This window comes from Dromaius novaehollandiae, chromosome 3 (assembly GCF_036370855.1).
Source record: "Dromaius novaehollandiae isolate bDroNov1 chromosome 3, bDroNov1.hap1, whole genome shotgun sequence".
NCBI lineage: Eukaryota > Metazoa > Chordata > Aves > Casuariiformes > Dromaiidae > Dromaius > Dromaius novaehollandiae.
In genome coordinates, this window is record NC_088100.1 from 101,231,760 (window position 1) to 101,258,916 (window position 27,157).

The window sequence follows — 27,157 nt, forward strand, 5'->3', positions numbered from 1 at the left end:
AACCAGAGCGTTTGAAATAGCTGCCAAGTAAAATAAATTATACTTGAATTTAAAAGTTACCTTAGGGCTCAACTGTGCCAGGTTTGCATATGCTGGGTAACAAATCATTTTTCTTCTCTTTTCTACAAAAACTTTAACCCAAATGCCAAATAAAATGGGTTTTAAAGTATATTTTACAGCCAAGATTTGAGCATCTGCTTAACCAGATACTGTGTTATTTGTGTAACTGCTACAGCTCTGCAATATATTTTTCCTTCACACACAAGCCCTCTTAACATTAGCTTCAACTTTTATTGGTATTCTTTTGAGACTAAGCATGGTACAACACAAGCCTTAAGAGGCAAATGCAGCTCACAGAACCCTCGAATTGATCCTATAGCATCTTTCAAATCATAGGTTGAAAGCAAAGTTAATTAACTGCACATTTTTTCCATGCAAAAACATTTAAATAAAGTAGTTTTCATCAACTTTGGGCACACTCTCACAAATTGATGAGAAACTCTGGATGGCTATTAAGTCAACTATTAAATTCACGAGACTTGAAGGAGTTTAGTACCACCTGTCATAAAAGGAAGTGTACACCCATAGCCAGGCCAATTTTCCTATTCCTTTTCTAACAGAATCTTTTATAAGTTTGTCTTCTACAGACTGTCTAATCTGTGATTAACTGTGAATGCATCCTACCTTTAGGTCCTTTTCCTGGAGTAGATTCTACAGTAGTTTTGCCCCATATAAGTATTATCCCACCTGAGTCTCCAGTGAGCACATCACCATTTCCCAAAAAAGCCAAACACTGAACAAATTTGGGTTTTTCATATTTCTGAAACAAAATAAGCAAAAGAAAGGGATAATTGCTTGTACTCTTTTTGTAATTAGTATAACGCATTCACACCCATACACCCTGCATACACATAAACAGAAGTTAGCCTTTTTCTTTTTCTTTACCCTCTTCGCTCAAACAGTGTAAGGTGACAATGGAGCAAGTCCGTGGTAGGGATAAGCAGACCATTCCACTGATTTAAAATCTGACCGATATAAAAGCATTCTTACCCCAAATATCCCTTGTTTTCTTGCTAACGAATTGCCACTCCACGTCCAAAAAAATATATGAGATTTGCCACATGTTATTATGGTATTTGCATCAGTTGGGTGGAATTCTACAGCAAGTACAACTTCATTTGTAGTCTGAAAGAACAACAGAAGTAACATTTATTCAGGTGGAACATTAGCTATTAGACACACATGTAAAACCCCAAATTTCAAAACAGAGACAGAAGAAAATGTATAGTTGATTGATTGGATGTATGAAAGAATCCATAAATATTTCCATGATAAATTCAACTGTTTGAAGGACCGCACACATCATTTTAGTATTATCCTTTCATATTTTTAAGGGATTTTATAAAACTTCAGTAGAAAAGTACATTTTTTTTTTCATTTTTTTTAAATTGTAAAAGACCTTCTACCATTTGGAATAGCTAAGACTTCTGCTACAGAAAATGAATGAAAAACAAGACAATTTTTTTGTATTGAAACACAGTTCAGTTTCTACATTGACTAGTTTGCTATTTTGGATAACAAAACTATGATAGAGGTAACACAGAGAATCACAACATACCACAATTACATCCATTCTCTTTCTGAAACCCCGTAACAATTCCTTTGGGTTCTCTCCTCCTCTCACCTTCTTTTCTCCTCATGTGAGAACACCCAAGTGAATACTTTATGAATACTTTACCAGTACATTTTACCAATATAACAAATTGACTGGTCATTTATCTAATTTGTAATGCAAATTCAACAAAACTGTCTTTGAAGCAAACTCCTGGAGGCAGTGATTCCACAAAACACTTAGGTAAACGCATCAATGCATTTATTTCTATAGGACTTGTGCACTTGCTTTAAAGGAACATACTTAAACACATCGTTAAATTAGCATTCACGGGACTAACGAGGCTAGGTAGCTTCGCACTCTACCTTTCTATAGCTCATTTTAGAAAAGTAAACTTGTTAGATTTCATTGTTTTCTGATGGTCACATTTATTAAATTATACTTCACACTCATCCTTTCCTCCACATGAGTGGAGCCGGTATGTCCACAAACCATGTAGAAACTGGAAGGGCAGAAATATTTAGTCATGTTTAGGTGAAATGAGGCTTCCATTTTAGGCCCTAACTCCAGGATAGAAACTCTCAGCTCACACCAAACCTAGCTGTCATAGAAGGTGCTTAACATACTGCAAGATCAAATCCTAAAAGTGAATGACTGAAGGGGATGTTTTCCTTGTCATATTCTTTTGGTCAATTCTGAAATAGCAAGGAACTTCCTGAAGAGTGAAAACAGTCAAAATGTAATGTCAATAAAAAGGTAAATGGGAAATATCGGGAATATGCCAGTTACCTTCACATTCGGTATCAGCGAGGAAATGGAAATGCTGACATAAAATTACATTAAAGACATGTGCTTACAGAGTATTTGACTTCCTGATTAAAAAATTATTTTAAAAAATTCAGTTCTACATCCATATATCTGCTTCCTTGATATTGTAGAACACAAAGCCAAATATCTCAAAATGCAGACTTCAACAGTAAATTATTATCGAATTGGGCGTTCTAGTGCAATCGATTTTACACTGATAAAGAGTGCAACACCTGCAAACACTTGTCAGAGATCAAAAGAAAAAGAAAAGCCGATCTGATTACAATGTACAGAAGTACTAATGGACTTTTTAACTGAGTAGAAACACGTACACAAAGAATCCAGGTCTGGAATTTCATTCAGATGGAAAAGAGAATGCAGAACATCTAAAATTGTCTTTCAAAAATAAACAACTACAGACTGCATCACCACATAATTTCCTTAAAGCCCCCAGGATTTTTATTTTTTTTAATTACGACAATATACTGCTATAAAACCAAATTTGTCTTACACGTTTTTGCATTTACTTCGAAGAATAACAGCACTTGCAGTTTAGAATATTCATTTGCACACTATTTACCTTTATTTCTGCTACTTTTGATTTCTTCTGCCAATCCCACACAGTGAGCATATGCTCATTAGAGTCATCAATTACACACAAATGAGTACCAGAATCCTAAAGAAAAACAAAAAAGGTGTGATGACAAAGTATTTTCATATCACATTTAAAAATAGGGTATGACAGTACTATTTTAAAAATCACAAAGGCACAAATATAAATTAAGCAAGTAAATCCTTAAAAACAAGGAGTTTGCTGTATTTACCATTTCTCTTAAAAGTAAAACATCTAAATTCATTTTTGGATAACCTCACATTTTAGATAATCTCTCATGATTCAAATAATATTCTAAGAAAACTTTAGAAATATCCATCAAGTCTTTCCCTTTTAGTTTGTAACCTTTTGCCTTCTTGTTTGTAATACCATGCCAAGAGCATCAAACCAAAACTGCTTCTCCTTTTCTATTCAACAAATATTTTTTCCCCATTTGTGGATTTTTTCCTTAAATATTACTAGCACCTACACACAACTTTGCATTATCAAGATTTTACAAGCAAATCTAATTTTCTCACAGAGGAGCAAGTACCAGCACTTTCATGAGGCAATTGGTATAACTGCAGCAAAGGTAACATTTTCTGGAAAAAAAAAATTTACAAAAGTAGGAAGTCTAACATTTAAGGTTTAAATAACTGAAACAGCTTATTTTGAATACTTTTACAACAAAATAGTAAGTGTGGCTATGCACAATTAGCAGAACAGACTGAGAATCTTAGAACAAAAACATATTTATTCACAGCAACATACACTTCCACAAACCAGCTGTTTCAAAAACACGCGTAAAGAGATCCTTGTTTATTTTAAAGCTGATTCTTGACAGTTCAACTCACATTCGCTAACAAATCCTGAAAATACTGAGGTGGCTGAAATTTTTATTCCCAGATACTATTACAAGCAGATTGTCTCCAATATACACGTCAATACTGAGTGGGGAAAAAAACCCTTAAGACTGCTTTGGTGATATACACTGCTCTTATGCGGGTTAGTGGAATTATGTGGTAAAAAACACAGCTCTAGAATATTTCACACTCACTGTCTCAGTCTAACGCGGAATGATATGAAAGTGCAATAAGGTATCAGGACCAGTTTCAGCTGCAGAACAACCCTAATAACTAAAATCTAATCTTTAATGTTTCTTTAGTGTTTTTTATGATGGAATATGTATTTCTTCACCTTAAAAAATTTGAGTTTATAAGTTTTATTGGTATGTTACAGTGACTGAGTGAGTGTTCCTCTCACATTATTCTGTTTATGCAGTATATTTTTATACTATGTAGGGAAACGTTTATTTTATTATAAAAGCTATTAGAAAAATTAGAAGTATTAGAAAAGCTTATTTTATTTACTGAAAGACAAAGCAAGATATAATTAACTTAGTGATGTTTCAGTGTTAGCGGAACTGCAGCAAGACAGCAGAAGCATTTATTTCCAGTGGGTTGCCCAGAGAGGTTGTTGAGTCTCCATCCTTGAAGATATTCAACACTCGACTGACCCTATCAGATGTCCCTGTTTGAGCAGGTGAGTTGGACTGGACGATCTCCAGAGGACCCTCTCAACTCAACCACTCTGTCATTCCCTTCTGTTCTTTAATGGGAAATAGAGCAGATATGCTTTTGCTGCATTTTTGTTTCTAAATCCTATCACCAGGATGAAAGAATCACAGCTTGGCATTACAGGAGCACTGATATGTCTTAGAGCTCCGGGGGAAAATACAAAGGCAAGAAAAGATTAAAATATACACATATTTTACACAAATATAAACTGAAAATAAACTCAGTGGCAATTCTGAAGCGAGAACTTCACGAAAATATATCAAACAGCACATTTCCATTTACTACTAATTTTTCTGATCAATTCTGTGACCCAGTAACAAGACTTCTATTTTTAGTCTATATAAAAGTAGAGGTACAGGCAGACAAATTATTTCTAAGGCGAAAATAAAAAAAGATTTTATTATTTTCTTTTGGTGGATAAAAAAATCCTCCAATTATGCAAGCAGAAAACTTACTCATTATGTCAGAACTCATTAAAATTTGCCTTCATGAACCTTATAAGCAAACTTTAAATAAACAAACAACTCCCACCTCCCCCCGCCCCCATACCAGCACAGATTTCTATTTCTAGGCAAGGTATTTCTTGTCTGCTGTTTACTCAGTGTGCTACTCTGATACCACAAATCTACATGCGCAATTTCCTGTTTTTCCACCTAGCTCACTGTCAGCTGTTTTTATAAAGCATACAAACCAAAGCAGGTCAGCTAGAAAACTGCATCTAAAAACCTCCAGAGATTTCTTTCCAGTTTACACAGAATTTGATAATGCACTTAAAACGTCAGGCAATAGGATGCGTCTTACCGCTTTTGAAAAATCCAAGCACCCCACTCCACGTTCGAAAGTCCCAAGGCCAATAACCTGCAGCGTCACCAGGCTCACTGAGTCCCATACTCTAACATGGGGCTGTAAAGGCTGTGCAAAAGCAACATGACAAATAGCATTATCGACCGCAGAAACATCAGATGCAGATTGCAAGGGTCGTTAAACAGATGCTACCTGAACTCCAGTACTATGAACTACAGGCTGAAAAGCCGATGACTTGTGCTGATGATGCCCACTGTCGAGTATCTTTAACCTCAAAAGCCAAGATCCTAGACAATTTATACCCACCATGTCTGGGCTAGAACAAGGCAGCATTGCCATCATGGCAGGAAATTAAATATGCTGGCATTTGGATGTCACAAAAATAATACTTAGCCCACTTTAAAACACTAGACAAATAAATAGACCAAGTCTTACAGAACAACTGAAACAGGTGGTCAAGCACTGTTTTTTCTATACAAAACTAGGCAAAAATTGGCCGCAGTGCATCAGAGCAAGGTTACTGAGTGTTCCATCACCAACCCCTGAATGAAATCCTCCATGGTTATATTTCATCCATGTATTATCCCAAACCTGCTTAGCTTCATAAACGTGATGCAATCACAAATAAAGTGGGAATAGAAATGGCTTTAGGACAGCATTCACCATAGAAAAGATAACACATCATGTTGTTGATGTGGGAGGTGGGGGGAAAAAAAAAGAAAAAAGAAAAACTCCTTAACTCAAGCAGGAGACTCAACAAACGTTCAGTGGAAGTCATACCAATATCCACAGGAAAGCCACATCAATTTCTTAAAAGAAATAAGAACATCTGAATAAGGCTTCTACACCTCAAAAATATCTTTGTTATGTTTTGCTGTCTATAACTTAGTAAAGATAAGCTGGTCATTCCAATTCTAACAGACTTCTTCAACAGCCAGGGACAAGCGCATTTAAAGGCACTTGTCCCCAACCAGGTGAGTTTGTAGGAAAGCTTGTCACATCTTCCATGAATTCCCAAAGCCAATTTCCTTTTCCTTGAAGCTGTAAGAGCACACAGACCCACAGAACACGGCTTGCTTTCCTTTGAGGGAAGACATATTGGAAGAAACATGACAGAAATGTAATTGATTGCAAGGCCACATGAGGTTTCACAGTTGCTTTCAGAATTAAAACTGAGTTTCTGATGCTGCAGACACAGGACTTTATGAGCTTCTGCTCTTTTTAATACGCAGCTGAGCACTTAGTAGTTACTATCTTTTGCTAGAGATATTTATCATTACCTTAGAAACAGCAAACTATCTCAGCAAACGTATGGCATAAAATAAACAGTAAACAGGAAGCAATGATGAGATAAAAAAACAAAAAAACCAATTTTTGCTGGTTTTCAAAACAAGATACTACTGCTCGACAGCTCTATTACTTACCCTTCCATCTTTATCCACTCCAGCTAACTGTCCTGTTGCAATTCTAATTTTGTCTGGATGAACTGCAAGACTAAGACAGACAGAAATATGACTTGCTTTTGCTGTCATCGGTCTTCAAAACCGAGAGGTTTTCTTTTGTTTGTTTTTCAACAGAAGCCCATGAAGACACTTATGATCCTAGATCCCACTTTTAATGAGACAGCTTGAATGTTTTTCTCATCAGAATATTTTATTACATACTGTACTGGAAAATGCTGATCATTTGATCAGGCATCTGTGAGGGCTGCTGGCACACAACCAGAGGTGCCACGGGAGCCACCTTCACATTTGCCCAGGCAAATCTAAGGTTTGCACTCTATCGGGGATCCACTGTAACAAAATGGACATTGTCTCACGCTGAACTTTCTAGATGTAATTGTCATATTTATAAACACGACAGCATACTTTGTACCTAAAATCTGTGTGTGGACCTGGGGTAAAAAACAGCTGAGAAGTCAGCTGAAGCACTGTGTACCACAGAGTCAGGGATTACCAGCACTTGAAATGAGCTATTGATATAACTGTACTAATGAAAATCTTCAGTGTGGTGCATTGCTACTGTAAGCCAAAAATCTGCTTTTGCTTATCACATTTTGCTTTGAAGCTGATGTGAAAAATAAGAGATGCTGTAAGTCCAAAATTCCTTCTACTCATAGTTATTTTTAGACTGGCTTTCTCATTTACTTTCTCTGTAGGATTACAAAGGGGAAGAAAGCCCTTGAAAAAGGCAAAGTGTGCGTTGGGGGGAGGCTGAAGAAGTCATAGTGATGAACACCAAAAACGTTAAAATCAGTCTTTTGAACGAACTGTGAAAAACACAAGATTGACAGTATCCCTCCCACAGGAAGCAATTGCGGTTATCAAAGCACAACAGGGGAAAGAAAAGGAGAGAGGGCTAGATAGCAACTCTTCTCCTCCATTCAGATAAAGTAAGGAGCTTACATTCTCTATTAAAATCACGAAGCCTTATACTACTTTTTGAACTAACACTGTAAAGTCAGCAACTGCCTTTGTGCTGACAATGATATTGGGTTCAATTTTCCTGCTTTGCTGCTTCATTTGCAAATGTCCTTCTGGTCTCCCAGACGGTCTTAACACTTGGATGGAGCATCTATTCAAAAAAATCACAAAACTATCACTCAGTTTTCCATTTGGTTTTCTAATTCTCCTTTAAGCCTACACCTTTGCCGTATTGCTTGTAAATCACTGATTTAGAATTGGGCTGATGGCAATTTTTAATAACTGGGACATCCATTTAGAATAATTTATGTAAATACTTTGTCTCTAATCTGACATTCTTAGATTATCTATGTATCCTCTTGTTGTTTTACATTTAAACCTAGAAACCATAAGCTAGCAAAGACTACTCTAGCACTGTTCACTTACACAGTACTTACTGCAGTCAGATCTACTGGGACTGATGGAACAGAAAATAACAATAACTATGATGACACTAACAAGATCATAGATAAAATCAGAGAATTAAAAAAAAATCTCTCTGCATTATTACACACATACATACACTCATATACAAATGTTGTGCACTAACCATTTAACGCAGTCTGTATGACCCAAGTAGTGTCGCTGAGTTCGCTCGTCATAGTTAAATAGTACCACCACTGACGCTATGAAATACACAATTTCTCCGGTAGGAAGGAGGTAAACATTGGCTCGACAGTCTCTTCCACGATACCCATATCTATATGCATATATTTTTTTAAAGTCAAGGTTTTCATAACCAGTGTGTACCACAAAATATAAATTTTGCAAGGACTGCTGATTGTTCTCATGTCACAAAATATGCCATTATATTATTCTCTGAAAGGATAATTTCAGTGAAACACAGTTTAAAAAGAAAAAAAAAAAACACACAGTCAACAGATTTTGGGAACCAAACCATTTTAACACGATGTCTCACTGACATGAAAATAAAGCCTGTGGAAAGCATACTGAAGTAAGACAAACATAACAGAGTCAGTTTGTAAAAACTGACGATGTGAAGTTTCTCTAGGTAGCAATACTGCTCGCTGTACTGGCTAAACGCCTTGCACGGCGACAGAAGTGTGCGTTTGCATTCCAGAGTGCAAGTGCACCGGCTCCATCTGGCCTTTAAAACAAGTGTGTGAAAATTCCTACTGCTCTTCAGAAAAAGGCAAGATTCTGCAGAGCAGCTGCCAAATTCAGGAAATATTTCTTTACAAAATGTTTTAGAATATTTTTAAAACAAACAACCCCCCGAACTAACTGACAAGGGGAAAACTAAGTGAACCTAGCCAAAACGCATAAAACGGATGATTTTGTCAAAAACCCATCCAACTCCTATGACACCAATGGCATTCAAAAGTTTTCTGCACTAGGATCCAGCCTTGGTTAGCGCTGATCTAACGTTATTACAACTTGATACTTTGAAACAGGTGCATTTTCTTCATGGAGGCTATTAACATGGCTGCCTGCCTGTATGTCAGCCCCAGGGCCCTCATGCACAATTAAAACCCTATCACAGACTGTAACAGTAGCTCTGAAGCCTTAAAAATGTAATTACTTTTTCCTGTTATGTCCTGCACTTTAGAGATAGCTCCCCACTTCAAGGTGTACTAATACACCTGCAACGACATGGAAAATATGGGAAATACCTTAAGCAACTTTAGCTAAAGGATCCCAACCACAGGTCTTGGTTAATCAGACAGAAAGGAAATTAAGTCAAAGACCCACATGGAGCAAGCCAGACCAAGCAGGTCCTTTCTTATAAATAGCAGCAGGTACATGAGTACAATCTGGCAATACCTAAACTGACGTCTGAACTGACAGCCTAGCCTCTCTTCCTCGTGAACAAGGGTTACCTTCCCACAAAAAAACAAAACCCGCCAAAATGAAAAAAACCCTACCACACCCTTCCCAATCCCATCTCCCAAAAAAGCCAAAACACTACCAGCAATGGGGGTCTTTCCTCTTCTGTAGTCTCATCAGTACTGTATACGCATATACTTTAACTAAATAGTGGTTCAAAAAGGGACATGCATTGAGCTGTCAATTAAATCTCTTAGGAGTAACGAAGAGAAAGCAGCTTGATACCATGCCGTCTTCCACTTATTGGAGAGCACCACAATGAGGTCTCTGAAGCAGACGTTATTCCCTGGCCTGCTTAACAAATGGTATCAAGAGAAATGCTGATGTACCATAACGCTGACAGAAGAAAAAACAGGATGCCTCCATTTCTGCTCTATTGCTATTTATCTTCCCACTAAATTTTCCTCTCTTTTCTTCTTTTAAGCATCAATAGCACAAAAGGATAAAATCTACAATGGCCCTTTTACAAAAACAAAGTAAACCAACCAGACTGCTGAACTTCCAAAACTGATGGGCGGTGAGCTGCAGACCAATGAAATAATTGTTTCTGTGCTGAAGCACGAAGGACACTATTCTAAGCACCACCTCAGAGGAGAAAGGCAGATCTTGTTGGTTCGTTGTACGTAAAAGACAGTGTATTGGTAAGGATTTGTTAAGATTGACATCTTTGAACATCCACCCTGGAAGAGGATTACTTACTTATGCAAATATGCCTTTCACAAAAAGAAGCCTACCATGTGCAGCTAAGGCAAAACATTGCATGCACCACTCAGCTTTGGCACTCATGAAGCTGCAAGAAATGGTTTATGTTATCTTGGTCCATTCTTTTCCTTCACCCTTCCTACATCATACAGTACCAAAGAGGGGTGGCATTTTCCACGGGCATGGAAAGCAATAATGTATTACTTTTGCACTCCTCATTCTCCACCCAAGACAACCGTAGGGGTTGCTACACGTCAGTTCCTCCCTTCTCCATCCATTCAGAAGAAGCAAAGAGAAATATTAATAAATAATTGTCTGTGGTTCTGCAGCAAAATAGTTAACAAAATGTTGCTGTTTAATTTCCTTTAAATTTTAATGGTAATCTTTCAGTAAGACTGATGCTCCAGCCATGCAAATTCTGAGAGAGTCTTCATTTTTGAAGACTTTTTAAGTCAATTAAGAGGCCTGCTTTGTCTCAAAAATTGATACGTAGAAGCACAGATGAACAGTGGTTTTTCTTTTCTTTTAAAGTTGGCTAGGATAGTCACTGACCCCATGCAAACTGATCCACTGAACATTAAAATGTCTCTTTACTACTGACTTCAATTGTTCTTAGGAAGAAGAGCATCAGTAATAAAAATAATGAAAAAAAATCCCTCCAGAAACTGAGCTACTTTAAATTGGGAGAAAGAGGCTATAAGGTCACTGCCAGCTAACGGCAGCACTGACAGTGGCCTCTGTTGCTACTAAATGAGCTCATGTCTCTACTACTAGGAATTCCAGATATGCTTTAGCCAGTCCTGAACTGCACTAGGCAAGATTGCACTGTAAAGCAGGGATACCCAAACTAAATCTAAGTGAAAACACTCAGAAGACACTGTCAAGAGCTCAGACCTTCTTTCTCATGAGCTACTTCACCCTGCCAAGCAGTATGGGTATTTTTTTTTTCTATCAACAATGATCTGCAGAGCACACAAAATTCAAGTGTGTCCTGATGAATCTACAGGTGCCAGTATCAGCCATTGAACAAACCAGCAAGACACAGCCCGCCTACAAACAAACAAAACCTCTTTTTCATCTGTTCTTACCCTGATATAGTTTATCTTCATCGTGGACCAGGTAGCCTGGAAGTAGCATCTTCCAGAGTGGTACTACCAAAGGAAAGCCCAATTATAAACAACCATCCAGAAGGTAATTAATTCCTGGAGAACTAAAAGGTGTTTAAAATAAAACTTACTGATTGAACTATTTGAAACTCAGGGTTGATCTGTCTTTCGGTTACAAAACACACACATTACTAAAATATACTGTGAATCACTGTCCCCATATGTCATTAACCAAGTGTACAGGTCTCAGTCCACCACCGTATTTGGGACTTCCAGCTGGCTTGCAGATTTCCTCCCCATCCTGCTAAACCTGCACACGAAGTACTGGCTGTTCTGTTGCTGTATCTTTTTTGTGTCTCTAAAACCAAACAATTTTTTTTCAACTTCATACAGATCAATATTACTGCCTTACAAATTTCTCTGACTTCCTGTCTTCTTCTTCCAAAAAGATACCTTACACACAGAAACATACTGGTCTGATTTAAGTTGACATGTAAGATTCATTTCTTTAAACAGATTCCAAAAACATATGGACAGCCTGTTTAGACTGGATTTATTTCACTTTAATTAGCCCTCAGCAGGAAACTGGTTTAACCTGAACTTAACGTCCTTGGACATTAAATAAGTATGTCCACACAGGGATTTGCACCTACTTAACTGAGGATGTGATTTCATGATCACTTTTCATCAGTCCAAACTCCTCGGTGCTGCTGAAAATGTAGGTCTGATCTTCCTCTTGTATGCTGGTTCTAGCTTTGCATATTTGTGGAGCAAATCAAATTAATGAGTTGATCCTGTTGAAAATTAACTCAGTAAAAAAAGATTACCTTTCAGACAGATCAGCAAGTGACCTAATTCACTGCATGGTCATGAGTGCCAGAATCAACACCCAAGAGGAGTGGCAGCAGGAAAGCACGGCAACACAATTTTGCAAAGCCTGAATAAGAGCTCCTTTTTCCTTCCAATCAGGACTTTTAATCCAAAACTTCTCTCCTTTATGGTCTAAGCTTCCAAAAACTCGTCAAAAAATTCAGAGGACACTTTTTTTTCTCTTCTTAACTGAATGCCCAATATTATCAGTTTCACACACCTATTAGTTTGCAAAGGCAGAAAGATTATAGAGAAATATCTTCTGTAAGTAGAAATAGGTGGATTAAAATAAATGTATGCCTTAGCTGACAGAGCATGGGCAGCTTCTGTCTGTATATATCCCAACACATGAAAGTTTATCATCAACATTTCTGAAAGCCTTAGGGTTTTCAGCAACATCAGAAAGATCAAACTTGAGATAATTACACCAACTAAAGTGCTGTCCAGCCCATGTTATTTTACTGAAGTATGAAGGAACTCACTTAACTTTTCTAATCACAGCTTAATGAAAGAGCCACAGAGACTAGCAGGACGGAAAGACCCAAACATGTTCAGAAGCATGTTTCTTACAGTGAACTTAATTCATGATACTGAACATAAATTGCCTGACCTGCTATGTCTGGAGAATTGTCATTAATCACATTCCATATCCATTCTTCACACAATAAATATATTCAATGCAGACTATCCTCCTCGAAGTGAACCCCTCTATTACAGGGCTGAAACGCATTAAGCAGTACTAAGTACTTTGTGGGCCGAGAACTACTCTGTAGATAAGAAATTCTGGATCTTATGCAGGATCTTCCATAGCTCTAAAGCCTCTTAAAAATGTGCACGGAAAAAAACAAAAACAGACAAAAAAACCTAGCAATGTTCCTGAACACACAGCCTGCACTAATATATCCAGGGTGGGGAATTTTGCAACTCAGTAATTCTCCAGCAACACTTTCCCTCCCGCTAACAATACATGGCGATCAGTTTTGAAACTAAACTAAATGCAGAAAAAGTATGGCTTTGCTGCACCTGGATTTTTTGCAGCTTAAAGATGTACTTTAAAGTAGCTACAAACTGTTTTGATTGTTTCATTAAATTAGCTTTTTCTCCCCTTTTTCCTTGGAGTAAATTTCACCACTGAAAGGGAAAACACACTACTAGATTCTAAAGAAAAAAAAAAGGTAAGACAAGACAAAAAAGTGAGCCACAAATAATTATTGATGATAAGGATACACCCACTCCAGTTTTAACTTTTCAGGAGGCAGCTCTGTCCTAATATCATCATAGTTTTCTACATCAGAAGGAATGAACATTGTGATTGGTCGACCCCGCATGAACATCTTGATATATTCTCCCTCTGTTGAAACAAAAAAAGCATATTAATTGTGTGGCAAGTTTACACAAGAAATGAGCACAGGAAAAAGAAACAGTAATAAGCACAGAGAGGCAAATAACACTTGCAACATAATGATTATTTTTAAAATGTGAGCTTGGTAAAGGCCCAGATTTTTAAAACTGAACACAGAAACAACATACACAGACACACAATACACATGCATGGTAAGTGCTAGCTGAATTTGTGATAGCTCTCCGGACAGACCGAGCATGTAACATTTTAGACATGCAAATTAAATAGCAAAGGCAAATTTCAAATAAAATCTGAAGTTGAATAAATAGTCATGGAATTAGAGGATCAGGTATTTCAGGCTGGAAGGGACCTCAGGAGGTCTCTAGTCCAACCATTTGCTCAAGCCAGGCTCAGCTGTGAGGCCAGACCAGGTTGCTCAGGGCTTTATCCAGGCAGGTCTTGAAAACCTCCAAGGATGGAGACTGCGCAGCCTGTCTGGGCACCTGCTCCGCTGCACGACTGCCCTCCTGGGGAAAAAGTCTTCCCTTATATCCAAGTCTGAACCTCTCTCATTTCCATTTGCCTGTTGTCTCTTGTCCTCTCACCACACATCGCAGTGAGAAGCCTGGCTCCATCTTCACTCCCGCAGCCTGACTGGGTTGCCTTACCCACCAGCCCTGCCCACCGGCACGTCACCTGCTCCCCCCGTAGGCTTGGTGAGCACTCATTACATTGCCTGCTCCAGGTCATTGATAAAGACATTAAAAAGGACAGGTCCAGGACAGACCTCCGCAGCACGCTGCTCATTACTGGCCACCAGAAGAGTACGACCCATCATCTGCTACCCTCTGAGGCCAACCATCCAAATAGCTTTTTTTAAAATCGGTCCTAGATGTACGCCCAACCAGACTGCAACGTCCCAACTAAGTTACAAGAATACTGTAGGAGGCACTGTCAAAAGCTTTGGTGAAGCTTTTCTTAAATATTTTTTATATATATACATACACATAATATATATAAAGCTTTATCGTAAACTATCTAACATTACAAACCAACATGCTAAGCTGAGTTACAAATCCACTGAAATCATTCCAATTTCATCACCATCATATTCTAAAGGGGAGAAAGAAACAACAGCTCCTAACGGCTCAATCTGCAACACTGCCAATAGCTGTGACAAATAATATGCACTTCTCTATCATATACTGTTAGGGTGCCTGAGCATTTCACAAGTCTTTAGGGGTCCCTTTTCAAGTCAGTAATAGTGGAGGATTTTACACTAGAGAAAACTAATTGCAGTTGAGTGGCTTGGCCAAATGCATTAGCCAGTCATGAGAAGGAAAGTAATGTGTGTTTAATAGCTGATTGTGGCTCGTATATGAGGTCCTGTCCTACAGCAGTCTTCTCCCCACACGATGACATTAATGATTTTCTATTTTTGAAAGATGAAAAAGAGCCCTTGGAGATGTTTAAGAGCCTTTACACTCTATCCACACAGCAGAGACAGAACTGTAACACAGTTAAATCAGGCTTCAAGTTGAGGCAGGCCAAAATCCATGAGAATTAATGTCAGTCTCCAACTCCACTCACAGAGGAGTTACATGCTCAAAATACTGAAGACGACCGATGTATTTTACTGATTTTGCACCAATTAAATGGCATTTTTATCCTGTTTCATCTTCTTTAGTACTTAATATTCATTGTTAATGTAAATTATATCATAGATTGAAAGTAATATACTATTCTGCTGTGAGTGCCAGAAGAATCTGGAACTCCCGTATTTTTCCGAGTAAGGATTTGAGAATACCAGCCGATAAAGGGAATATAACCCAGAGTCTCACAATGAACTGTGGGCAGTTGAATAAGGCCAGAGTAGAAGCATAGCTGTAAATTAGCAATGCAGTATTAAGAAATGTGCTAATTGATGCACTGGGTTCTAAAATTAGGATCCTGACAGAGGTTTTTTTTTTATATATATATAATCTATTCAAAAGACGAAAATGAGACAGACCGCATGTAAATGCTGAAGTAATGCTTGCATTTCCTGAACAAAGCTGTATTACTCAGACTGCATGAATGAACAATCAGTGCTTTTTTTCCCCATATAAACTCTAAAATTGAAGTTTTGAGACACTCAGGTTTATTCTCACTGAACTACAGTCACTTTAAAATTGGAGAGCTAAAAGAGCAAGGGAAAGGAGATAATTTCAGAGGCAACAGCACAAGCAGTGGAGACTGCAAGATTAGTCTCTTGCCATACAAAGGTATTTTATAAGATGCAAAGACCGAGAAACAAAATCACAGCTGTGAGCAAGATCAGAAACATATGCACCAACCTTAAAAACAGGGTCTGTATCCATCTCTGAATTTAAAATATTCACACTATATAGATCACGGAAATACATTACGGCTTGCTACAGCCAGAACAGAACAGGAGGGGAAAACCTCTAACTCCTTTCAACCACCAAAGATGCAAAGCAGTCTTGCACAAAAAGGCTGGAAACAAGTTCTGGACACTCAAAATGTCTTCTAGAAATAGACAACTAAGACTGAAGACTGGCCAGTTATCAGTTTAATGAAAGAAAACATGTATTTTTTTCTCTAGGTTATTTGAAGGAACTCTCTCTGATTATAAAGCATTTATTAGAGTTGTGTGAAGTTCTGTGAAATAGATCCACAGCTCTGAACACACCAGACAGCACTGGCTTTGAATACAGTAATGACAATCCTAGCATATGCCAAGACATGGACAGCACTGCTATTTTAAAGAAAAAAATCCATGGTGACCAAATCCTAAAATTTGCTGAGTAACTCTTACCCAGAGAAATGAAATCTTGCATGGTCTTAACACCTACGCGTGTCATGGCACTGTTTAAACACCCCCAAACTGCAGAATCATGTAATATCAACTCTGATAAAACTTTCATTTACTATACTTTGATATCCCTGTTTATCATAGCATAGGCAAATAAACCTAATTATCTGCCTTCACTTTACTCCATTATTTCATTCTGTATAGTCCCTGCAAAAAACAAACAAGTTTAATACCCTCTAATTATACAATGAAACTACTACTTGTACTATTTGATGTGTGTCATTCATTCCAAATGAGAACTCTGCCTAACTAGGTCAATGAATTAATGCACCTGAACATGAGCTAGTTAAAACCAAATATACTACTATATGCATGACATTCACTCCAGAAATTATGTTTGGCATGTCATGTTTTTCAAAGAGGTTTTTCTCTCTTAATGTACAGTAGCTTGATTTCTGGATGTTTAATTAACAGTTTTAATAAAACAATTTTAATCAACTGCTTAATAAAACAGATCCCAGTTTTATCAAATTTACCAAATTCCCAGACTTAAATGGTATGATTAATGTGACTTATTTTGCACTTTTAGTGTGCTCAAGTCAACCTTCTGAGACCCAGAATTCATTTTACTTGGATTTCATGTAGCTTTTAACCCTCATAGTAGATTTACTCTGCACTGGAGGCAAGAGAAGACAGAATTTTCATGTGACAGTCCAAATACAACTGAAAGCTAATGCAAAAAGTCACAGGCTGGAAAAAATAATGCCTGTACACAAATTGTAATAATTGAACAATGTAAAATTAGCACATGCATAAAGGTTTTCCCTTATTCTGAATGACAATGAATAGCAATGAAAGTTGAGACATTTAATACCAGTATCAAAGGAGCACACCAAGAAAATGGAAAATAGTTGTCCCACTTCTTTCTAAGAACAAACACAGATCCTTTGAAGCAGAACCCCAAGATTCTGTCCACTGACAACAGTAGAAAACTTTCCTCTGATCAAATATTACAGTCGAAGAACAAAGACGATCACTTCCCAGTAGCTAAATTAGAAATGACAGTTATTTTACTAAATGTGTATCATTTAACTACACTGTTGAGAAAAGCAAAAGATCTGCATTGTCACATGTCACATGATTGAGACAAATGTTTAGATAATTATTCCCAAATCGTATAGTCCCATTTTTCGGCCAATAAATTTTTTATTGTATGTATTTCGCTGTGGAGGATTATCTGGAGGAAAACGGTATGTGAGCAATCCAGCCCTAATGCTAATAGCAAGAGTGTGAAAGTAGGTTTTGCGGCCTACCGGTAAGGTTACTAGAGGGCATGCAATGTGGTGAGAAACTGTCCTTGGAACGAGAAAAACAACTCCCAGACGTTCAGTAAGGAACTTACGGGCTTAGGGGAGTTTCTTTGCCTCCTGGGAGACAGTACGTGCTATCCAATCACATACCGTTCAGATGTGCGTGCTAAATGAACATGCACCAATCACTGTACAGTTTGATTCATGTGATCACGGTTAAGGCATATAAAAGATGCTATTCGGGCTTAATAAAGTGTCAGCATTTAATCATATTGATTGGTGTGCTGTCCGTTAATCTCCCGCATTTCGCAAAGACAAAACAATACTGTAAAGGCGCGTGTAATATATTAATAACAACCTTTCTATTAAAATCTTGTGTTCAGGCTCCTATAACTTGAAATACAGTATAGCTTGAAGGTATTTAAAAAAGAACATTCCTATGTGCAAGTCAAATCCCTGTTTTAACACTGGATTTTCTTGGCATTTCTGATTCCATAAGATCAGTGCAAAACGACACCACAAATTTAGGATCAAATTTCTCTGTGCTTCTTAGACCAGCAGAGACTAACTGCAACCAAAATTTGTATGGATGGAGGCAATTACACCTATTGGATCCTACAGACGAGACAGATGGAAGAATCCAACAGAAATTTAGTCAGGTCTTTGGCCAGAGGAGAAAAGCTCTCTTGGAGCCTTGGGAAAAGAATATCTGCAGGGCCTTCAGATACAGATTAGCTCTCTGAACTTCCGTATTACAGGAGGAACATTTTTGGCTTTCATTAGTTACTTGTGTGTATTCAAGATTACTTTTGAAGATGCACATTTAATACAAAGAGAGACACACACAAACTAGGCATAACTTGATTAGTCCTCTCCCTACAGAAAAGGGAGCATAAGAAAAGACAGAGAGACAATCCAATGAAAGATATTTGTCTAAGACTATAAATTTCCTTTCTTCAGAATAACCTGTAGGGCAGATATAATATTAATGTAAAAAAATCTTTTGAAATAGTACAGAGGATGGCAGCATATCAACAAAACCATTCCTCCAACAGAAAGTAATTGCCTAAGGCCAAATTCTTGTAAATGCAAGTTAAGAAAACCAGTGGTTTAACTCCTTCATACCATCCTGACTCCACCGCACGCTCAAGCGCATGGGATTGTATCAGTTTCCTCCCAGCACTCTCACGATTTCTAGGTACAGGGCAGTTTGTCAGACATTTCTCTCTCTTCATCTTTTGGAAGAAAAGAGCTGGTGATTTCCTTGGTCATCTCGCAACAGATGGGTAGACAAGTAGGTATAGGGGAGGGAAAGTGAGAAATTTTAAAGAGCTTTGAGGAAGCAAAACAAAAACAAAAAATCCCCCACCTTTGCAATTCTTTTACCTACCAGCCTGAAAACAGCAAATACCAAAATAACGATTTTCTGCCCTAATTCAAAGAGGTGTTCAGACTCCACTGCCCTGTGTACACTATGCACAGCAGCAGTCTTGGTTGCAGGTGTGTGGGAGGGTGGACGGGGGACCTGAAAGGACCTAAGCACTCAGCAAGTTAACTCATCTGTAATTGCACAAGTCCTACAAATCCTTTCAAATATTGATCAAGCCAACACAAAGAGTACAGTTAAGCATAGTTAACATATCCAGGTGCTGCGGATTATCCATGCCACAGCAAAAGAAACAGCTCAGGCCCAAGATTAGTACAAAAGGCACCGCGGCACGTGCACACAGCTCTGGCTTTAAGGGCCAACTTGAAGGAACCAGGAACAGCCGTGGCTGCTTTTGTGCACCTTCGAGCTAAAATTCATACCCTGTGCCAGGCGCCAGCTGGCTCCATCAAAAGCCACCTCTGGTGCCTCCCCAGCATCTTTCCAGCAGCAGCCCGCAGCTGGCTCCAGCGCCCAAGCACCGGCCTCCCAGGGCGCTTATGGGACCCTTGCAGCTCTGTGAACCCACCGAGTGAACCAGAGCTAACTAAGCTTGCTGAACCCCGTCCAGCTCATTATAGATGCGCTGCGCTGTGCCTGTGCGACATGCCTCAGAGCGTCCTCCGTGCTTGTTTCACTCGAGGGTTTACTCTGATCGAGAGCATCTCCTCACTTTAGGGAACTTGGCTGTCATTGGGATACACACACACCATTCATTTCGATATACCACCAAAAATATTAAGTCCTCTAATAGTTAAGGATCTTTTCAATTTCCAGGCTATAATAAATTACGGCCAGTTTATTTATGTGTGCGCATGTGTGCGACAACATGGCTGTTAACTTTAGCAGGTACACCCAAGCAGGCGTTCAAATAGCAGTCTCCCAGCTTTCACTCTGCAAAAATAAAAATATCCAGCTGTTTGAGTCTCCTTTCATGTGATAAGCTGTCATTCAGTCCGTCTCCACACCTGTAACACTTCAAATTCACCTTTTATGGATGCGGATGGCTGCAGCTGCACACAGTATTACAGAAGAGTGCCTACCAGGGTTTTGATGCATTAACATATTTCATAAGACAGCATATCTCTATCAGAATTACTTCTTCTGATAGCACTCGGGATTGCATTTGCCTTTTCATAATACGTAGGTGATTCAGTCTTTAATGATTGACTAGCATTTTAGAGCCCTTTTCCTCACTGTTTAATTTCGGCAGACAAGCTCTCAGTTTATAGCTAAAGTGTTTCTAGTAACTCCAACATGTGTGATCTTGTAATTTACATAGTTTAATTTTGTCTTACTTATATTTCTCCAAGCCTCAAGAACATCTGTATTAAATTGCTGTCCTCCACTGAATCAATTTTGCCTCTCCACTTCATCAGTGAAATTTCATCAGTGCTCCTACTTTACTGTGTCAAGTTCAGCGTTGTAAAAATTAAGCAAAATTGGCCCCAACACCCTTCAGGCAGACTTTCCCAACCAGACTATCTGCTTCAGGTTCTATAAAAGTTTATAGATTTAAGGAAGGAAAAAAAAAAAAAAGTTTAAATATGTTAATGAAATAAGGTGGTACGGAGAGGAAACCCTAGGATCCAGCCTGATCTGCAAGGAAAAAGTGTACCTTCTTCACTATCAGTCATTGTAAACTTTGAATCGAAATTACCTTGCATGCACCCAAACTGCTGGTAACACATGTAATACCGAGAATCCAGGACTAAAAATAGGGGCAAACAAAAATTGTAGACAAACAGTACACGGTGAATGAAAATTCTCTGCAAAGCCTCCTTGTATCAAGCTTCCCTTTCACATAAATGAACTTTTAATCAGGTCTAACAGAAAACAAAAAAGCAGCAAAGAATATGATAGTGAAATTCAACTTCAAACAATGCCAGTTAATTCACCCATGAAAGAAAGTTTAAAAGTCAGCAATTCAGAGAGAGAAATCTGGAAGGTAATAACAGTGAAAAACCTTGTAGGTGGTAACAGGCAGCAAAGATAGGGCAATGAAAACATCTGAAAGGCTGAAATTAGTGCTTCCATGAAGTCAGCACAGAAAAATTTGTGCAGTGACACTTGGACAATGAATTACCCCCTGTGAATCATGTTCTTAGGGGACTACAGAAGGATTTCAGAGGAAAATAAAAAAAAATGAGTAGGGACTGAAAGCAGCAGAAGAAAGATCAAAGAAATCTTTGTAGTTTAACAAAAAAATACCGAAAGAGAACAGTGTTCAGGAGACATGAAAGCTGCCTTCACATTTGTGAAGGGTATAAACAAGCAATGACATACAACAGCAAAACTTCCAAAAAATTATGCCTGAAAGTGAAATTGTGTCAGAATATACAGTAGTTTCCTAGAAGCATGTGAGAAACCCTTATCATCACTTACTTGTTTTTTACAACAAAACAGGACAAAATATTAGAAAAGAAAAACAAACAAACAAACAAAACCACTTTATATCTCTGTCCCTCATTACTTAGCAGACCCTGAGGTAGCCCAGCAAGACTGTGCTGTAATTAACTGCTCTTCAGCTAATGAGTGTATGTGTAATGGGAAATCTAATGCGCATATACTAGATAAATATAAACAGGAGATAAACAGTGGATAAATAACAAAATTAACTGTTCATTTACACAGTTATAAGTTAAATCATGGAAAAAAATCATGATAATAATCTTACCCTACAAATTGATGATTATTACTTTTCACTAGAGTCCACCCCATCTAGTTTGCAAGAGTAACATGGACAAATCACATCGAAAACCTTAGCTCACTTCTATTTGTGTTTATTATCTGCAGCTTCACCTTAAAGCAGGCTACGAATTACAAATGCCACCTCCCTCCAACCCTGGAAGGTTACAACAATCTTGGCCAAGCAGAACTCTGTAATTACGTACAACAAGCTACAACATCTAGAATATGTTTATTAATCTGGCTTCACCCTCCAGTCGCTTGACCCGTTCAGCCATGCTTTGTAATATTACAAATAGCTTCTTCCCCGCGAGCCGTCTGTGCTCAGCCCTGCATCCAAGAGCTCTGCAGGACCACCGACCTGAGCAACAAAGAATACAAAGCTTGTTTTGAACTTAAACCTACGCTAATGGCCCAAACAACCAAATTCAGCCGGCACGTTCAGAACATGACATTTCGTATCAGGTGGAACAAAAACCCGGGTGTGGGTCTGCCAGCTCTTGCCCTATGCCATGTATATTTGCTGTATCCGACAAGTGAAAGTGCACTGCCACCATTAAGCGCTGCTACAATGCAGACCAAACAGGCCAAAAAAGCAGATGAGACAAAGAGACATGTTTAGATTTGGAATCATTTCACATCTATGCATTGTGATTTCTGAATGGACCTTTGCTTATTATAGTTTTATATAATTAAGTAAACCACAGTTAAGACTCTGCTTTTACATGTACCAGCCGACATTAGAAATCTAGATGTTTGTAGCACTTACCATTTGCTTTGAAATAAATATTAATATTACAACTCTAGGATTTTATAATAAAAATAAGGTCTCATAAAAAGGAACTCAATATACACAACATAAACTCAGTAAGACTGTATCTAAATGCTGCCTGCTCAAAGAATAAAATCATGAAGTTACCAGGAACCAATGATAAAAGCTCCCAAATACTTCTCTAAGGTCAGTGTGGATTATTTCACCAGTATCTATGGTTTTTAGTAACATGCACTATGCCAGAAATGACAGCAAGCAGCAATAAGAAGATAAAGTGGGTCTCAATTTGCCCTCGGATACATGAGCACTCTCACTAAGCGTCTGACAGCAAATCCATGTCTGATGCAAAAACAGCTCTCAAATAGGGGATTCTGCATTCTCAGTGGACAGGACACACTGTAAACAGGGTAAATTTTTCCTTTATGGGCTTCACGATTGCCCTATTCTGTTAGAGCTATAGTACAGCCATAACTAACAGAAGAAAAGTACTGGAAACTAATAAAGGACTGACAATTTAAAAAGAAACAAACTTAGGAACGCAGCAAATGTTTTTCATTAATTCTCTCACATATGGTTTTTATTGCCATCTAAAAATGTCTAAATGTCTCTTATTACTTTATAATAACTGAACAAGTGATTCACGTACAGAGCTGCTATCACGTAAAACCAAACACAAACTCAAATACTGAATCTCAGCAAAAAAAAAAAAAAAATCTTAAAATAACCAGGATCTTTACCTTCTGGGCATAAAAGTATGAATGCTTTATGATTAATACTTTTAAAATGTCTCTGCTGAAATGAAACGTAAGATTTTTTTTTTTTTATAGGCGATTATAAACACCTGCTGGTAAAGAATTTAAAAGAACAACTTTAGCTAATGTCCTACTAATGCTGTGGTAAGCACCCACCTACTTCGTCTGCCATTTTAGTGTATTTTCATAGAGTTTTGATACCTTCTAGTACTGTACTTTATCGTAATAAATGGCTCTGGTTTGCAAGGATAAACAAAACAAATGTTTAGAAATAAGCTAAAGAAACCCAACCCCCAAATTCTCTGGAGCATACTGCAAACATATGGAAGTATGCCTAACACCTCCTTCATTGGATTAGCATCACACAAGTGTGCCTGCTTTTATTACATCTGTTTCTGCATATGTCCAGATGCATAAGCTCAGGCCTAACATTAGAGTAGGTGCAACTCAACCCAAGTGAGAGAGATAAAGGTCGCTGTTACTGAGGGAGGAAAACAGTGCTGTGACATGGTATGCAATCAACACTTGTGATGTGCACGGAGGGCTCTCAGGAAACTCTCAAGCGAATGCCCAGGAGGTAGCGGTGAGGCTGCGCTGGCCCCTACGCATCTGCTCCTGCAGGACTATGGAATTGCCTGGGTCTTACTGAATGTGAATGCCAGCCCCTGCAGTATATTCCATAGGGGACTGCGTGCTGAAGACAATTTGGACGTTAAGGCTAACAATGCCTTTCTCTATGCAAGTTCATCGGAGATTAATTTTTGCTTGCTACTGCAGCCTTTCGCTTTTACAGCCAATACATAATATCAACAGATACCACAATGAACATACGCAGACAATCACAACACAGATAATATTGCAATAGCTTCTGCTGCTAGCTAAATATGATTCCAAGAACTAAAAGTGTAAAAATGCATTTCACTACATTTTGTGGCACTTTATTATGGTGATGAGATTCAAAGCAGCTTCAGTAATAGCCTGAATCAAGCCTTACTCCAGGATGCTCAAAGCTACATGGAACTGTAATCTTCCATCCCAGTCCCATGCACGTATCTTCTGCTTATGACACTTTGCTATTTCAACGTGTTTCCAAACATGTTTTATATGCATATAAAGACACTGAAATATTTTTTACATAGATTTGGTTTGAAGCTTGATGGTTTGAGCACCAACAGCCTTCCCAAGAGTCTAGAAAGAGCACAAGGGTGCACATTCACACAACTGCTAGCGTAGGTGGTGTGTCTTTGTATGCATTATTATACACGTATCCAAGTGAAAAAAGCAGTTCGTAGGAGCTGCTGTAACTTAATTCAATATCATGTTAGAGACTGCTTGCCTCTAGAGGCAAAAACTGGCAAGCCACAAAAGAGTGTTAAAGCAGCCGTAGCTTTCCTTGCCACTTGGGATGCAGAACAGCATAGATCCTGCACAAACAGCATTTATATAGGCTAGTTTCAAAATCCTATCCTGCTCAAGACAATTCTGTCCAGCTGCAAGGGATTTACCTCCAGAAATAAGTTAACTGTTCTGAATAACGTTAACTCATGAAGCTGCTCACCAATTGGATCAAGGTGCCAACTGGAAATAGGTTTATTTATATGGCAACTATCCAGCAGAAAATAGACTGAAGTCACCTGCTCTGAAAAGGACCTTGTGCTAAACGGACCTGGTTGGGTCCTGCAAAGCTTATACTGAGGAGGGGAAAAAAAAAAAAAAAAAAGAAAACCAACAAAAAAAACCCTCTACGGTAACCAACAGGCAGGCTATTCCTGTGGTAGTAAACACAGCACGGAACCCAACTCACAGTCTAGTAACACACTGAAATTAAAGGCTGTTTTAAAAAACGCTCACTGGCCCACGTGAAAAAAAAACGCTTTGGAGGTGTAACCTTGGTAATTTCAACTTTGTCCATATTAAAGGCAGCATGATGTTTTGCCACTACACTCGTTTAAAATGTTAGTAAATGCATTTTCTACGACGAGACTTTCTCTCCTCCTCCACTAAAGCCAGGGCCATTGCCATCTGAATCATATTTCTCTCTCTTTCCTTCCAGGTGGGATCAGGACAGACTGTGGCATGACACACACAAAGCTACCCATTCATCACTCCATGAAAGCTCACATCATACGTAGAGTAACATAACAGACGGCAGGGCACACACTGGAGGCCACATAAATCATAGCTACCAGGATCAGAGAAGTGACAGACTGCCCATTCTTGGCAGAATGTGTAGAACTGTAGAAGCACATTATAAAGAAAGAATTAGTATTTTAGCTATATGCAACTCGGCACTGAGAAAAGCTGTGTTTGGTTAGAAGGGGTATTTTTGATGCAATAGCTTTATTTAATTTTTGTAAAGCTAAATTGCAGCTGACCTGGGCATTACTGATTTGTTTTCTTTTTCAGTAACCATCGCTGCACAGATGTACTGCTCCACTGCTGGTGTATAAATTCCCTGGCTTGCTCCTCAAGCTTGTGCATTCCTCTTTTCCCCTATTGTTTCTGTAGGATGCTAGGATGCTTTTGCTAAGAATCAATTTAGAATATTTTAAAATCTGTAATTTCTCCATAAATTAGAAAAAGATAAAGAAAGTACTTGGATTCAAGTTAATTTTGGTCTCATTTCAACCTATGTTAACTTCCAAACAATTTGAGTGGCTTTTTTTTTTTCCTCCTTCCCCTTTGGAAAGAAAATCCAACAATGGCCAAAAGTAATCAAACTGTAAAATGTAATCTTGCTTACAGCGCAGAATTTGGGGTATGCAGATTTGTTAATTAGCAGCAAAGAAAGCACAAGACAGAACTCTGTACATAGATATATATGCTGAGTACAGCATGCACTTGGGTAACATGCTTTAGTTTTGAAACTGCATGCTTCAGTACAGTTTGTAGGAAATCAAAGCAGAGTAATTTTGAGACATAAAAGAATGGATTTATTTTGTTGTCACATTCCACCACTTTCAGATAGACTGCTCCTTTTCCTGTGCGAACAAGCCAGCAGCAGCAGGTAGCCACAGAATGCAAGATTTATCGATGGAAAAAATACATTTTAGAAGAGATTCATTTTTCCTTTTGGGACACTATATTAAAACTATCAGTCTCTGTTCTTGTTTAATCAGCATGTATATGTTGTAATACTGGCAAGACAGAAAGCTGAGATAAAACAAATCTTTTAGTTGGCAGTTCTTAATATCCTGGTATATTAGGCAACAATGCAAGACTTCTAGAGCCTTATCATTTAAATACATATTTCCTGAGGAAATCATGCACATAGAAATTTATTTTAGACTATTCCCAAATAATCCTCCCCACGTATATGCATATGCCATCGTAAACTATTTCAGTAATAAAAAAGGTTTAAATGCTCAAACTTGTTAAGAGATCATGCACTGATGCTCTTTGATGGTGAAAAGCCAAACAAAAGATTCATGATAGCGCTAAATTAGAAAGCGACGAACGGGCATAGAGTAAGTCTTACCTTGGCTGTTTTTTTCACGAGTTGACATTTTTGCTGGTTATGGGACAGAAATAAAATATCTTAAAACTATTTCTACAGTCTCACTCTCACCTGCTTGGATGAAGACTGGTACATAGTTCAGTATTTTATATTTTGTTTCTGTAACCTCTCTTTATACACACATACAAATTTCTATAAAATGGAAACAATCAAAA

General features: G+C 38.1%; 1 protein-coding gene across 9 annotated transcripts in view; it reads right to left on the reverse strand.

Moving 5' to 3' along the window:
* Window positions 1-27,157, reverse strand: part of EML4 (EMAP like 4) — a 166,669-nt gene that overhangs the window by 25,996 nt on the left and 113,516 nt on the right. For 7 of the 9 annotated variants that reach the window (XM_064509596.1, XM_064509599.1, XM_064509598.1 and 4 more), the window contains 8 exons: window positions 26,964-26,996; window positions 13,608-13,731; window positions 8,405-8,554; window positions 6,817-6,886; window positions 5,390-5,500; window positions 3,000-3,095; window positions 1,051-1,185; window positions 685-820 (listed from right to left, as the gene is read on the reverse strand). In XM_064509596.1, the coding sequence (XP_064365666.1) occupies window positions 685-820; window positions 1,051-1,185; window positions 3,000-3,095; window positions 5,390-5,500; window positions 6,817-6,886; window positions 8,405-8,554; window positions 13,608-13,731; window positions 26,964-26,996 (855 nt within the window). The remainder of the gene's footprint in view (window positions 1-684; window positions 821-1,050; window positions 1,186-2,999; window positions 3,096-5,389; window positions 5,501-6,816; window positions 6,887-8,404; window positions 8,555-13,607; window positions 13,732-26,963; window positions 26,997-27,157) is intronic. The other 2 variants (XM_026123261.2, XM_026123258.2) reach the window with 1 other exon arrangement.